Raw genomic sequence first — 14008 nt, forward strand, 5'->3', positions numbered from 1 at the left:
AAAATGGTGATTTAAGATTGTGAGTCCCACGTGGGAGATGAACCGTGGCCAATCCTGATTAGCCTGTAGCCACCTCTGTGTTCAGTACAGTGGCTGGTACACAAATGCCATTAACAAATGCCATTAAAAAAACGCAAGGCATGAAGCCAAATTCTGGAGAGTCCTCTCCTAAGAGCTCAGTACAGTGCTCTGCACACACTAAGAGCTCAATCAATACCATCAATCGATTAACTGATTGATTGGTAGAGCGTGAACTGGTAGAGAGGTTTGCAATGAGATTTCAGATTGTTATTTTTCAAGGATTTTTTTCTGGCCTACTACTTTAGTTGAGGGTCTAACAAGCTCTTAAAGAGTGAGGGAATTCAAAGGCAGAAATTTTTCTCCTTGAGTTAGTCCATTCACTCAGTCGTATTTCATTCAACCGTATTTATTGATCTCTTACTTTGTGCAGAGCACAGCAATAAGCACTTGAGAAAGTACAACACAACAATAAGCAGTGACAATTCCTGCCCACGACGTCAATCGATGAATACGATTTAGTGAGCTTCTATTGGGTGCTGAGCCCGATACTATTTGGAAGAGTACAAATTACTGCCTTTAAGAAGCTTACAGTCTAATAAAAATCAAGAAGACTCTTATTGACAAATAGAGCAGGAAGAACACGATAAAGGAGCCAGTCTGCAAGATTATGGAAACACGAATAAGTGGAGTAATAATAATAATAATAGCATTTGTTGGAGAAACAGTGCGGCTTAGTGGAAAGAGCACGGGCTTGGGAGTCGGGTGCTTGGGAGTCGGGTCATGGGTTCTAATCCTGGCTCCGCCACCTGACAGCTCTCTGATTTTGGGCAAGTCACTTCACTTCTCTGTGCCTCAGTTACCTCATCTGTAAAATGGGGATTGAGACTGTGAGCCCCACATGGGACAACCTGATGATCTTGTATCTACCCCCGTGCTCAGAACAGTGCTTGGCGCATAGTAAGCGTTTAACAAATACCATCATCTTCATCATTATTACTATTATTGGGCACTCACTCTATGCCAAGCACTGTAAAAGGAGCTGGCATAGATAAAAGATGATCAGATCAGACCCAATCCCTGCTCCACATAGGGTTTACAGTTTAAGGAAGCTCAGCAGATATTGAAGCCCCATAAAACAGTTGAGGAAACTGATGCAGACAGAAGTTCACACAGCAGGCCAAGTACTAGAGCCTGGAATAGAACCCAGGTGCTCTGATTCCCAGGCCTTAAGATGTTTTAACCGTGAAGGAATGTTACTGCCAGAATTATAACGGTGCTCCACTTTCAACAGCAACGAGAAAACATTTTGACCTAAGGCTTCATCATTTGGCGATAAGGTTAGTGATAGAGAAGCAGTGTGGTCTAGTGCAAAGAACATAAGGCTGGGAGGCAGGGGACCTCGGTTCTAATCTCTGCCACTTGGGTAAGCTCACTGTGGTGTTTTCAGTGACAATGTATGGATCTGAAAGTTGGACAGTGAAAAAACAGGATAGAAAGAAAATCGATTCTTGTGAAATGTGGTGTTGGAGAAAGCTTTTGCAAATACATGGATTTTGAAGCAAATTAAACCAAAGTGGTCTTTAGAAGGCCAAATAACTCGACTTAGATTAGCATATTTTGGAGCCAAAATCAGGAGGACCCATTCTCTGGAGAAGACACTAATACTAGGAAAAGTCCAGGGAAAAGGTGGAAAAGGCAGAAAGGCAGCTAGACAGATAGAGACCATAACAACGATAACAAAAGAACCATTAGAAAGGGTGCAGATTATGGCAGAGGTCAGCACGTTCTGGAGAAAATATATCCATGGAGTCGCTCTGAATCAGAAATGACTCGATGGAACTTAATAATAATGATAATAAAAACTCATTGTGGGCAGGGGTGTGTCTGTTTATGGTTCTGCAATACTCTCTCAAGTGCTTAGTACAGTGTTCTGCACCCAGTAAGTCCTCAATAAATATGACTGAAAGAATGAATGAATGAAGACACTTAATTCCTCTATACCTCAGTTTCCTCAGCTTTTCACAGGGAGGAAATACTTGACTTACCTCCTGCTTACCTTGAAATACCTCCCTTACCTTGAAATACTTCCCACTTTGACTACTTACCTCATGTGAGAAAAGAATTGCCTGCAACCTCATTATCTTGTATCTACCCCAGTGCTAAGCACAGAACCTAGCACGTAGTAAGTGCTTAACAAATACCACTCATTATCATCATTAGTAGTAGTAGTAGTCCTGGTATTATTTGTATTAGTATTCCCAATAGGCCTCTCCGGGTCACACCTGGAGAATTTCCAGTCCTCTACCAGTCTCGACTACAGGAAGGAGAGTCAAGCAGAGGCCTGTCCGTTCCATTCCTAGCTTGGCCGGTGGCTAGCGAGCGGCAGGCCATCTGCTACGAGTCAAAATTCCCCCGTGCTGGGCAGCGGTGGCACGGCAGTCGAGGGCAGAGGCTCGAGTTGACTGTGCGAAAGGAGGCAATGATCAACCCCTTCTGTATTTTGACCAAGAAAACTCTCCAGATCACTACCAGAACCATTGCAGATGGAGGCGGGGCGTTCTGGGAGAGATGCTTCCTCGCTATGTGTCGCTACGGGTCGGAGACGACTCGACGGCATAAGACAAGACATTCCCAGTAGGTCTACTCTTACACATAAGTATCCCAAGGTTAATAATCACTGAGCAAACACCATGAATTAAGGAGCCAAATGCTTAATCCAACCCCATTGGATTGCGAACTAGTCTCTGTAAGCAAAATGTGTACAATCGATCCATCGCCAATCCGCCGTATTTATTGAATGCTTACTGTGTGCAGAGCACTGTACCAAGCCCTTGGGAGAGCTTAGTATAACAATATGACAGACTACGTTCCATGCACACGATGAGATTACGGTCTGGGGGGGGAGGAAGACGTTAATAGAAATAAATAATTCTGGATATGGACGTAAGTGGTGTGGGGCTGAGGGAGAGGTGAACAAAGGGAGCAAATCCAAGTGCAAGGGGGACACAGAAGGGAATGGAGAAGGAGCGGGAACAGAAGAGGAAATGAGGGCTTAGTCAGGGAAGGCCTCTTGGAGGAGATGTACAGTTCTCCAGTTAACTTCCACCAAGGGAAATCAGAGTCTCTTAAGAATGCAGTCAATTACTTCAATCAATCAATCAACGTATCAGTGGTATTTATTGAGTGTTTATTATGTGCAGACCACTGTACTAAACACTTGGGCGAGAGAGTACAGGGACTCACAAAAGATAAGAATGTGCCTGTTTTTGCTATATTATACTCTCCCAAGTGTTTAGTACAATGCTCTGCACACAGCAAGCGATCAATAAATACCACTGCTTGATTGATTGAATCTAGGGAAGCGCCTAAAGAAAGATGGAATTGGACCCATAGTGTAAGTTACCCTCCACCCCACCCCCCCACTCAGTCAATCCTAGGAAACTAAAGTGAGTTGTTACTAGTCTGGGAATCTCCCGGCTCTGCCACACCTCAGCTGTGTGACTTTGGGCAAGTCACTTAACTTCTCGATGCCTCAGTTACCTCACCCTGATCCTATTTATTTGCCATTGTTTTTATGAGATGTTCTTCCCCTTGACTCTATTTATTGCCATTGTTCTTGTCTGCCCGTCTCCCCCGATTAGACTGTAAGCTCGTCAGAGGGCAGGAACTGTCTCTCTCGGTTGCCGATTTGTACATTCCAAGTGCTTAGTACAGTGCTCTGCACATAATAAGCGCTCAATAAATACTATTGAATGAATGAATCTGTAAAATGGGGATTAATACTGTGAGCCTCCAGTGGGACAACCTGATTATCCTGTATCTACCCCAGCGCTTAGAACAGCGCTCAGCACATAGTAAGCACTTAACAAATACCAACATTATTATTATTAAAAAAACTATTCCCATACTAGTTGCAACTCTTACACTATATGTCACTGTTAAATTACCATAGTCCAGTGGGGGCTTATGTCTCTATGTGTTGCCGAATTGTACTTTCCAAGCGCTTGGTACAGTGCTCTGCACACAGAAGTGCTCAATAGATATGATTGAATAAATGAATGAATGAATGAAAGAACTACTCCCTATTGTTGAGGATCACTAGCCCAACCCCAAACATGCCACCTTACAGTTGAGAAGAAAGACTTAGCTAGTCTTTAAAAAGAAATTTCTATAACGCAGCCACTGCCGATGAGAGAACAGGATTGTCTTGTCTACCCTCGAACATTTCTCAAGAGTGCAGACCAGGTGCAGCAGAGTTAAGATATTTTGAAATCCAAGTGACATCATGTCGTCTGTCATACCTGAAGGTCTTTTGTAATTAAGAAAATGCATTAGTTTCTCTTTCAAGGCCAAACTCCCTTGTAGCTCTTCCAACTTGTAAAGTGGGAAGGGGGAAATCAAAGCCACCGTAATTACCATTAATTACTGTTACCACTTAGCTGGACATAATTTATGACTCTATGAGTTCCAAAAATATTTCTAGACCATTATTTTATGTTCCATTCAGTCTAGGGGCTTAGATGGAAACTTTGGGTTGAATGATGACTGACAACACAGAAAATTAAAGGGGAAAACTTTCCAAAACACTCAGAACACTGGACGGATGTGAAGTAATGGAACGGGAGATGTGGGAAGTTGGTTCTGTTCAATCATTTAGTCAGTCGGTCAATCGTATTTAATAATAATAATGTCGGTATTTGTTAAGCGCTTACTATGTGCAGAGCACTGTTCGAAGCGCTGGGGGAGATACAGGGTAATCAGGTTGTCCCATGTGAAGCTCACAGTCTTAATCCTCATTTTACAGATGAGGTAACTGAGGCACAGAGAAGTTAATAATAATAATGTTGGTATTTGTTAAGCGCTTACTATGTGCAGAGCACTGTTCTAAGCGCTGGGGTAGATACAGGGTAATCAGGTCATCCCACGTGAGGCTCACAGTTAATCCCCATTTTACAGATGAGGTAACTGAGGCACAGAGAAGTGAAGTGACTTGCCCACAGTCACACAGCTGACAAGTGGCAGAGGTGGGATTCGAACCCATGACCTCTGACTCCCATGCCCGGGCTCTTTCCACTGAGCCACACTGCTTGCCCACAGTCACACAGCTGACAAGTGGCAGAGCCTAGATTCGAACCCATGACCTCTGACTCCCAAGCCCGTGCTCTTTCCCCTGAGCCATGCCGCTTCTCTTTATTCTATTTATTTATTGAGCGCTTACTGGCTGCAGAGCTCTGCACTAAGCACTGGAGAGAGTACGATACAACAATAAACAGACACATTCCCTGCCCCTGACAAGCTCAGTCTAGAAGGGGAGACATTAATAGAAATGAATAAATGACAGATATGGACGTAAGGGCTGGGGGACTGGGAGGGGGGATGAATAAAGGGAGCGAGTCAGGGTGACGCAAAAGGGAGTGGAAGAAGAGGAAAGGAGGGCTTAGTCGGGGAAAACATCCCCTGCCATCGTGTTTTCGAGGCTGTTGGGACTATTCTTTGACAACCGCTGGGATGACTTTTTCTTGGGTCATTTGCACGGACGCAAAAAATCCGTCTTTCTGGGTAGAGAAATGGGAAAGAAGAGGGAGGGGTCGGAGAGGGGGGAGGAGGGGAGACGCCATTAAAAAAGGAAAGCATGTGTGATAATTACCTAGGCATGTATAGGACTCTCTCCGCCACCACAAAACCCACCCTGAAGAAGAGATTGCTGGCTGGGATGAAAGGGAAAATCAGGAACAACAAGCCAACTAACACTTCCTTGTGCTCCAGTTTCTGAAACAACACAACAGTGAAGGACAAATTAAATGTTTGAAAATCCCACTTTAATCAGCATGCAACCATCTTCGCTCAATTTCTCATCTGGGGAATGAATACATTAGATGAATGTGAATCTCTTTGAATAGGGTGCTAAATTGGAATGAAAAAGCCCTCCAGTCTGAAACTCTCTGGCACAGGACACCGTTTGTATATTACACTTCTGAAACTTGCCACTTTGATGTTCGTAAACAGCAAACTGGCAAACTGTAGCGGTTGGAACCGTTCTTTCTATAGAAGTATTAAAGCCTAGGATCAATCGATCTATCAGTGGTATTTATTGAGCACTTACTGTGTACAGAACACTGTTCTAAGCACTTGGGACAGTATAAGCAGCGTGACTTAGTGGAAAGAGCACAGGCTTGGGAGAGTATGTGGGTTCTAATCCCGGCTCCACCACCTGTCTGTTGTGTGGCCTTGGGCAGGTCACTTAACTTCTCTGTGCCTCAGTTACCTCATCTGTAAAATGGGGATAAAGATTGTGAGCCCCACGTGGGACAACTCAATTACCTTGTATCTACCCCAGTGCTTAGAACAGTGCTTGGCTTACAATGGTAACAAATACCATTATTATAACAGAGTTGGTAGACACATTCCTTGCTCACAAGGAGAGGATGGAGCCTTTCCTCTGACTCTTTTGTGTATGAATATATAAATTATTCCCAAAACTTATATCTTATTGCAGTATTTGTTAATTAATAATAAAAATGATGGTATTTGTTAAGTGCTTACTATGTGTCAAGCACTGTTTAAAGCACTGGGGTAGATACAAGCTAATTGGGTTGCACACAGTCTCTGTCCCACATGGAGCTCACAGACTTAATCCACATTTTACAGATGGGGTAACTGAGGCCCAGAGAAGTGAAATGACTTGACCAAGGTCACCCTGCAGAAATGTGTCAGAGCCAGGATTAGAACCCAGGTCCTTCTGACTCCCAGGTCCATGTTCTATCTGCTAAGCCATGCTGCTTAGCACTTAACAAATAACACAGAGAGCAAAATAATAGCATTCATTATGGTCTCGATCATGGTATGTGCCAAACACTGTCCTAAGCGCTGGGGTAGATCCAAGATAACCGGGTGGGATGCAGTCTCTATCCTACATGGGACTCACAGTGTAAATCAGAGAAAGAACAGGCATTGAATCCCCAATCAAACAATCAACCAATGGTATTTATTTGGCACTTACTTAGGTGCAAAGCACTCTACTAAGCACTTGGGAGAATATAATAGAGTTGGTATGTCCACGATTGTGGATATAAGGATATAAATAGTGTGGTGTCCTGAAAAGAGCCCGGACCTAGGAGCCAGAGGACCCGAGTTCTAATCCCAGTTCAGCCACTCGTCTGCTGGGTGACCTTGGACAAATCACTTAACCTATCTGGGTCTCAGTTACCTCATTTTGTAAAATGGGGATTAAGACAGTGAGCCCCATGTGGGTCAGGGACTGTGTCCAACCAGATATCTCGTATCTTCTAGAGAAGCAGCATGACTTAGTGGCAGGAGTCCGGGCTTGGGAGTCAGAGGAAGTGTCTAATCCTGGTTCCGCCACTTATCAGCAGTGTGACTTAGGGCAAGTCACTTAACGTCTCCGTGCCTCAGTTCCCTCTGCTCCTCCCCCCTCCATTCCCCTCCCCTCAGCACTATGCTCGTCCGCTCATTTGTATATATTTTTATTACCCTATTTATTTTGTTAATGAGATGTCCATCCCCTTGATTCTATTTATGGCTATTGTTTTAATGAGATGTCCATCCCCTTGATTCCATTTATTGCTATTGTTTTTGTCTGTCTCCCCCGATTAGACTGTAAGCCCGTCAATGGGCAGGGATTGTCTCTATCTGTTGCCGATTTGTACATTCCAAGTGCTAAGTACAGTGCTCTGCACATAGTAAGCGCTCAATAAATACTATTGAATGAATGAATGAATGAATAAAATGGGGAGTAAGACTGTGAGCCCCATGTGAGACACCCTGATTGCCTTGTATCTACCCCATCATTATTATTATTACCCCAACACTTAATAAGGTGCTTGGAATGTAGTAAACGCTTAACAAATGCCATAAAAAAGTCCCGTGGGAATGGAGAGAGTAACAAAGTGCTTAAGGGGTAGAGACCCAAGTGCATAGAGACACAGAAGGGAGGGTATATAGGGTGGGGAAATGAGAGTTTAATGAAGGAAGGCTTCTTGGAGGAGGTGAGATTTATTAGTAGGGTTTTTAAGATAGGAAGAATGGTGGTCTGTCAAATATAAAGAAGGAGGGAGTTCCAGGCCAGAGGGACGGTGTGAACAAAGACAAATGAGATTGGATTACGGTAAGTAGGTTGCCATTAGAGGAGTGCGGTGGAGTAGTAGGGAGAGAGTTGATTGAATGCCTTAAATCCAATGGTAAGGAGTTTCTGTTTAATGCAGAAATAGATGGACAGCCATTGGAGGTTTTAGAGGCGAAACATCATCTGAGCAGCAGAGACAGGTATGAGGAAACCGAGGCTCAGAGAAGTGAAGCGACTTGCCCACGGTCACACAGCAGGCCAGTGGCAGAGTCGGTATCAGAACCCAGGTCTTCTCATGGTGGGGCACCTGCTCTTTCAAAGTTAAGCACCAGGGAAGGCTCGTGTGTCGACACTGGCTATTTAATTATTGATGTTTTGTATTAAACATGAAAACAATGGTCCCACGGGAAGAACGAGACATAAAATGCCAAAAGCTTATAGACTAACCAGGGGAGAACACTAGCCACAACAGCAGGAGATCAACACGAAAGCTTTCTTTAGAACAATAAGCAGCAGAACTGCTCTTGAAGTTACCAGCTCCAAAGCAGACTAAATCCAGATGTAGTAGAAAGAGCACAGCCCTGGAAATTTGTGGACCTGGGTTCTAATCCCGACACCACCACTTGCCTGCTATGTAACCGTGGGCAAGTTACTTAATTTCTCGGTGCCTCGGTTTCCACAACTGTAAAATGGGGATTCGATGCCCATTTTCCCTCCTACTTAGAGTGTGAGCCCTTGGTGAGGACGGGACTATGTCTGACCTCAATTAAACAATCGATCGAATTTATTTGTTCACTCAATGGTATTTATTGAGTTCTTACTGAGTGCAGAGCACTGTACTAAGCACTTGGGAGAGTACGATATAACAGAGAAGCAGCGTGGCTCAGTGGAAAGAGCACAGGCTTTGGAGTCAGGGCTCATGAGTTCAAATCCCAGCTCTGCCACTTGTCGGCTGTGTGACTGTGGGCAAGTCACTTAACTTCTCTGTGCCTCAGTTCCCTCATCTGTAAAATGGGGATTAAGATTGTGAGCCCTACGTGGGACAACCTGATTCCCCTATGTCTACCCCAGCGCTCAGAACAGTGCTCGGCACATAATAAGCGCTTAACAAATACCAACATTATTATTATTATTATTAGAGCTGTTAAATACGTTCCCTGCCTACAAAGGAGCTTCCGGTCTAGAGGAAGGGACAGACTAAGCCCTTTTATCCTTTCCTTCAACTCCCTTCTGTGTCGTCCTGAAATGCTCCCTTTATTATTCTTTCCCAAAAGCTTAGTACAGTGCTTTCCACAGAGTAAGCACTCAATAAATAACGATTGAATGAATGAATCTCGCACTGGGCACCGGGAGACTCGGGACAAGAGAGTGTGGGGATGACTCGGTGCAAACCGTCACCACAAGTGCAAAAACAACAAAAGTATGTGTCCTGCTGGGGGTAGGACATGTCCTCTTCCAACCATTAGGGTCAGAGCGGTGCTCACTCAAAATGGCTCAAGGTGAGACAACGTGCACACCTTTACTTTCAAGGAAAAACATGTATAAATGTGCAAAAGATTCTCGACTGTGAGCCTGTTGTGGGCAGGGATTGTTTCTAGTTGTTGCTGAATTGTAATAATGATAATAATGGCATTTGTTAAGCGCTTACTATGTGCCAAGCACTATTCTAAGCACTGGGGGTAGATATAAGGTGATCAGCTTGTCCCACGTGGGGCCTACAGTCTCAATCCCCATTTTACAGATGAGGTAACTAAGGCACAGAGAAATTAAGTGACTTGCCCAAGGACACAGACCAGACAAGTGGCGGAGGTGGGATTAGAACCCAACACCTCTGTGTTCCAAGACCATGCTCTTGCCACTAGGCCTCGCAAGGGGTCAGTACAGTGTTCTGCACACAGTAAGCGCTCAATAAATATGATTGAATGAATGAATTCTTCTTCAGGGAGATACACACCCACTGAAACAATGTAACCATCATCAATATTGTCTTTCAAATGAAGGGCACCTCTATTTACTGAATACCCCATAGAGTATTTGATACTGTTTAGACTCTCAAAAGCATTCCATGGCAGCTGGTCTTCTTCCTAGCTGTTGGCTGGTTGTGGGCAGGAAATGCATCTGCTATATTGTTCTAATGTACTCTCCCTAGCGCTTAGTACAGTGCTCTGCACACAGAAAGCACTCAATAAATACGACTGACTGCCTGGAATGAAGAAAATCTCCCAGTGCCTGGCAACCGTCAACCAGGGAAGCCATTACATTTATTTTTGTCTTTACTTATCCAGCCTTCCTAACACCCTACCCTGCTTCCTTCCTTCATTCCTTCTTTCATTCAGCCATATTTATTTAGTGCTTATACTACTACTACTAATTATTATTATTATGTTATTTGTTAAGTGCTTACTATGTGCCAAGCACTGTTCCAAGCACTGGAGTAGATACAAGGTAATCAGATTGTCCCATGTGGGGCTCACAATCTCCATCCCTATTTTGCAGTTGAGGTAACTGAGGCACAGAGAAGTTCAGTGGCTTGCCCACAGCAGACAAGTGGCAGAGCTGGGATTAGAACCCATGTCCTCAGACTCCCAAACCTGTGCTCTTTCCACTAAGCCGTGCTAAAGAACTTATTATGTGCAGACCACCGTACTAAGCACTTGGGAGAGTATAATAGAATAATAAACAGACCCATTCCCTGCCCACACTGAGCTTACAGCCTAGAGGGGGAGACAGACAGTCTTGTGTCCTCACAATTCCTCCTCGCCACCACCTTCCACTGGTCCCCTGAAACACAAAATGCGCCCACAGAAGCTTGTTCTTTTTTCAAACTTGTCGTTCCCTCTTCCACCTTGTCTCCATCTTTTCACGAGACTCCTCACAGTGCAGGCCACCTACATCTCTTCTCCAGCCCAGCCCACACACTCCGCTCCTCTGCCGCCGCTCACCTCCTCATTGGGCCTCGTTCTCGACTGTCCCGCCATCGATCCCTGGCCCACGTCCTCCCTCTGTCCCGGAACGCCCTCCCTCCTCATCTCCGCCCAACTAACTCTCTTCCCCTCTTCAAAGCCCTACTGAGAGCTCACCTCCTCCAGGAGGCCTTCCCACACTGAACCCCCCTTTTCCTCTACTGTGCCGACTCCCGCCCTTTGCTCTACTCCCCTCCCCACCCCACAGCACTTGTGTATTTATGTATACATTTATTATTCTATTTATTTTATTAATGATGTGTATACAATTCTATTTATTTGTACTGATGTTATTGATGCCTATCTACTTGTTTTGCTTTGTTTTGTTGTCTGTTTCCCCCCTTCTAGATTGTGAGCCTGTTGTTGGGTAGGGATTGTCTCTGTTGCCAAATTGTACTTTCCAAGCTCTTAGTACAATGCTCTGCACACAGTAAGCGCTCAATAAATACAATTGAATGAACGAATGAAAATGGAGATTACGACTGTGAGCCCCATTGTGGGAAAGGGACTGTGTCCAACCTGATTATCTTGTATCCATCCCAGCGCTTAGTACAGTGCCTGGCACATAGTAAGGGCACCTGCAAAGGAGACCAAGAATGACCGGCCAGAGAGATAAGAGGAGAACCGGGAGAGGACGGAGTCCGTGAAGCCAAGGTGAGATAAGGTGTGGAGGAGGAGGGGATGGTCCACAGTGTCAAAGGCAGCAGAGAGGTCAAGGAGGATTAGAATGGAGTAGGAGCCGTTGGATTTGGCAAGAAGGAGGTCACGGGTGACCTTAGAGAGAGCGGTCTCGGTAGAGTGGAGGGGACGGAAACCAGATCGGAGGGGGTCCGGGAGAGAGTTGGAGTTGAGGAATTTAAGGCAGCGATTGTAGAAGACTCGTTCTAGGATTTTGGAAAGGAAAGGTAGAAGGGAGATAGGGCGATACCTGGAAGGGGAAGTCGCAGGCGCCTCCTGCCCCTCCCATCCTTTAACTGTTGGAGTTCCTCAAGGGTCAGTTCTTGGCCTTCTTCTGTTCTCCATTTACACTCACTCCCTCGGTGAGCTCATACGCTCTCACGGCTTCGACTACCATCTCTACACAGATGACAGGTAGATCTACATCGCCGCCCCTGTCCTCTCCCTCCCTTTGGGCTCGCATCTCCTCCCGCCTCCGGGACGTCTCCACCTGGATGTCGGCCCGCCACCTAAAACTCAACGTGAGCAAGACTGAGCTCCTCATCTTCCCTCCCGAGCCCGGTCCTCTCCCAGACTTCCCTATCACCGTGGATGGCACGACCATCCTTCCCGTCTCTCGGGTCCACGACCTCGGTGTCATCTTTGACTCATCTCTCTTGTTCATCCCACGCGTCGTATCCGACACCGAGACCTGCCAGTCTCATCTTTACGATATCGCCAAGATCCGCCCTTTCCTCTCCACCCAGACAGCTACCTTACCGCGACGGGCTCTCGTTATATCCCGGCTAGACTACCGTGTCGGCCTTCTCTCTGATCTCCCTTCCTCCTCTCTCACCCCGCTCTGGTCTATTCTTCACTCCGCTGCCCGGCTCATCTTCCCGCAGAAACGCTCTGGGCCCGTCACTCCCCTTCTTAAACATCTCCAGTGGTTGCCCATCGACCTCCGCTCCAAACAAAAACTCCTCACTCTAGGCTTCGAGGCTCTCCATCACCTTGCCCCTTCCTCCCTCTCCTCCCTTCTCTCTTTCTACCGCCCACCCCGCACGCTCCGCTCCTCCGCCGCCCACCTCCTCACCGTCCCCCGGTCTCACCTATCCCGCCGTCGACCCCCGGGCCATGTCCTCCCGCGGTCCCGGAACGCCCTCCCTCCTCACCTCCGCCAAACTGATTCTCTCCCCCTCTTCCAAACCCTACTTAAAACTCACCTCCTCCAAGAGGCCTTCCCAGACTGAGCTCCTCTTCTCCCTCTACTCCCTCTACCACCCCCCTTTCACCTCTCCGCAGCTAACCCTCTTCTCCCCCCATCTCCCTCTGCTCCTCCCCCCTCCCTTCCCATCCCCTCAGCACTGTACTCGTCTGCTCGACTGTATATATCTTCATTACCCTATTTATTTTGTTAATGAGATGTACATCGCCTCGATTCTATTTAGTTGCTATTGTTTTTACGAGATGTTCTTCCCCTCGACTCTATTTATCGCCATTGTTCTCGTCTGCCCGTCTCCCCCGATTAGACTGTAAGCCCGTCAAATGGCAGAATCTGTCTCTATCTGTTGCCGACTTGTTGATTCCAAGTGCTTAGTACAGTGCTCTGCACATAGTAAGCGCTCAATAAATACTATTGAATGAATGAATGAATGAAAAAGGGCTTAACAAATACCATTAACAATAATTACAATGAAGACAAGGACTGTGTCCAACTGATTAGCTTGTATCTATCCCAGTGCCTGGGACATAGAAAGTGTTAAGGAGTACCATGATATTACATACTTATGCGGCAGCCCCTCTGGGACAATCAATCCAGAAATCAATGGTGGTCATTGAGTGCTTACTGTGTGCATGGTACAGTACTAAAAACCTGGGAAAACACAATATAATAATGATAATAATTAATAATTATGGCATTTGTTAAGTGTTTATCATGAGCCAGGCACTGTACTAAGCACTAGGGGAGAAGCAGCGTGGCGCAGTGGAAAGAGCACGGGCTTTGGAGTCAGGGCTCATGAGTTCGAATCCCAGCTCGGCCACTTGTCAGCTGTGTGACTGTGGGCAAGTCACTTAACTTCTCTGTGCCTCAGTTCCCTCATCTGTAAAATGGGGATTAAGACTGTGAGCCCCACGTGGGACAACCTGATTCCCCTGTGTTTACCCCAGCGCTTAGAACAGTGCTCTGCACATAGTAAGCGCTTAACAAATACCAACATTATTATTATTATTATTATTATTATTATTACAAGCTAATCGGGTCAGACACAGTCCCGTCCCA

General features: G+C 45.8%; 1 protein-coding gene across 1 annotated transcript in view; it reads right to left on the minus strand.

Annotated features, from left to right (window-relative positions):
• Positions 1-14008, minus strand: part of TMTC1 (transmembrane O-mannosyltransferase targeting cadherins 1) — a 361323-nt gene that overhangs the window by 140311 nt on the left and 207004 nt on the right. Inside the window, exon 9 of the mRNA XM_029058287.2 lies at positions 5669-5790. Coding sequence (XP_028914120.2) covers positions 5669-5790 — 122 coding nt within the window. The remainder of the gene's footprint in view (positions 1-5668; positions 5791-14008) is intronic.

Source organism: Ornithorhynchus anatinus, chromosome 2 (genome assembly GCF_004115215.2).
Source record: "Ornithorhynchus anatinus isolate Pmale09 chromosome 2, mOrnAna1.pri.v4, whole genome shotgun sequence".
Lineage (NCBI taxonomy): Eukaryota > Metazoa > Chordata > Mammalia > Monotremata > Ornithorhynchidae > Ornithorhynchus > Ornithorhynchus anatinus.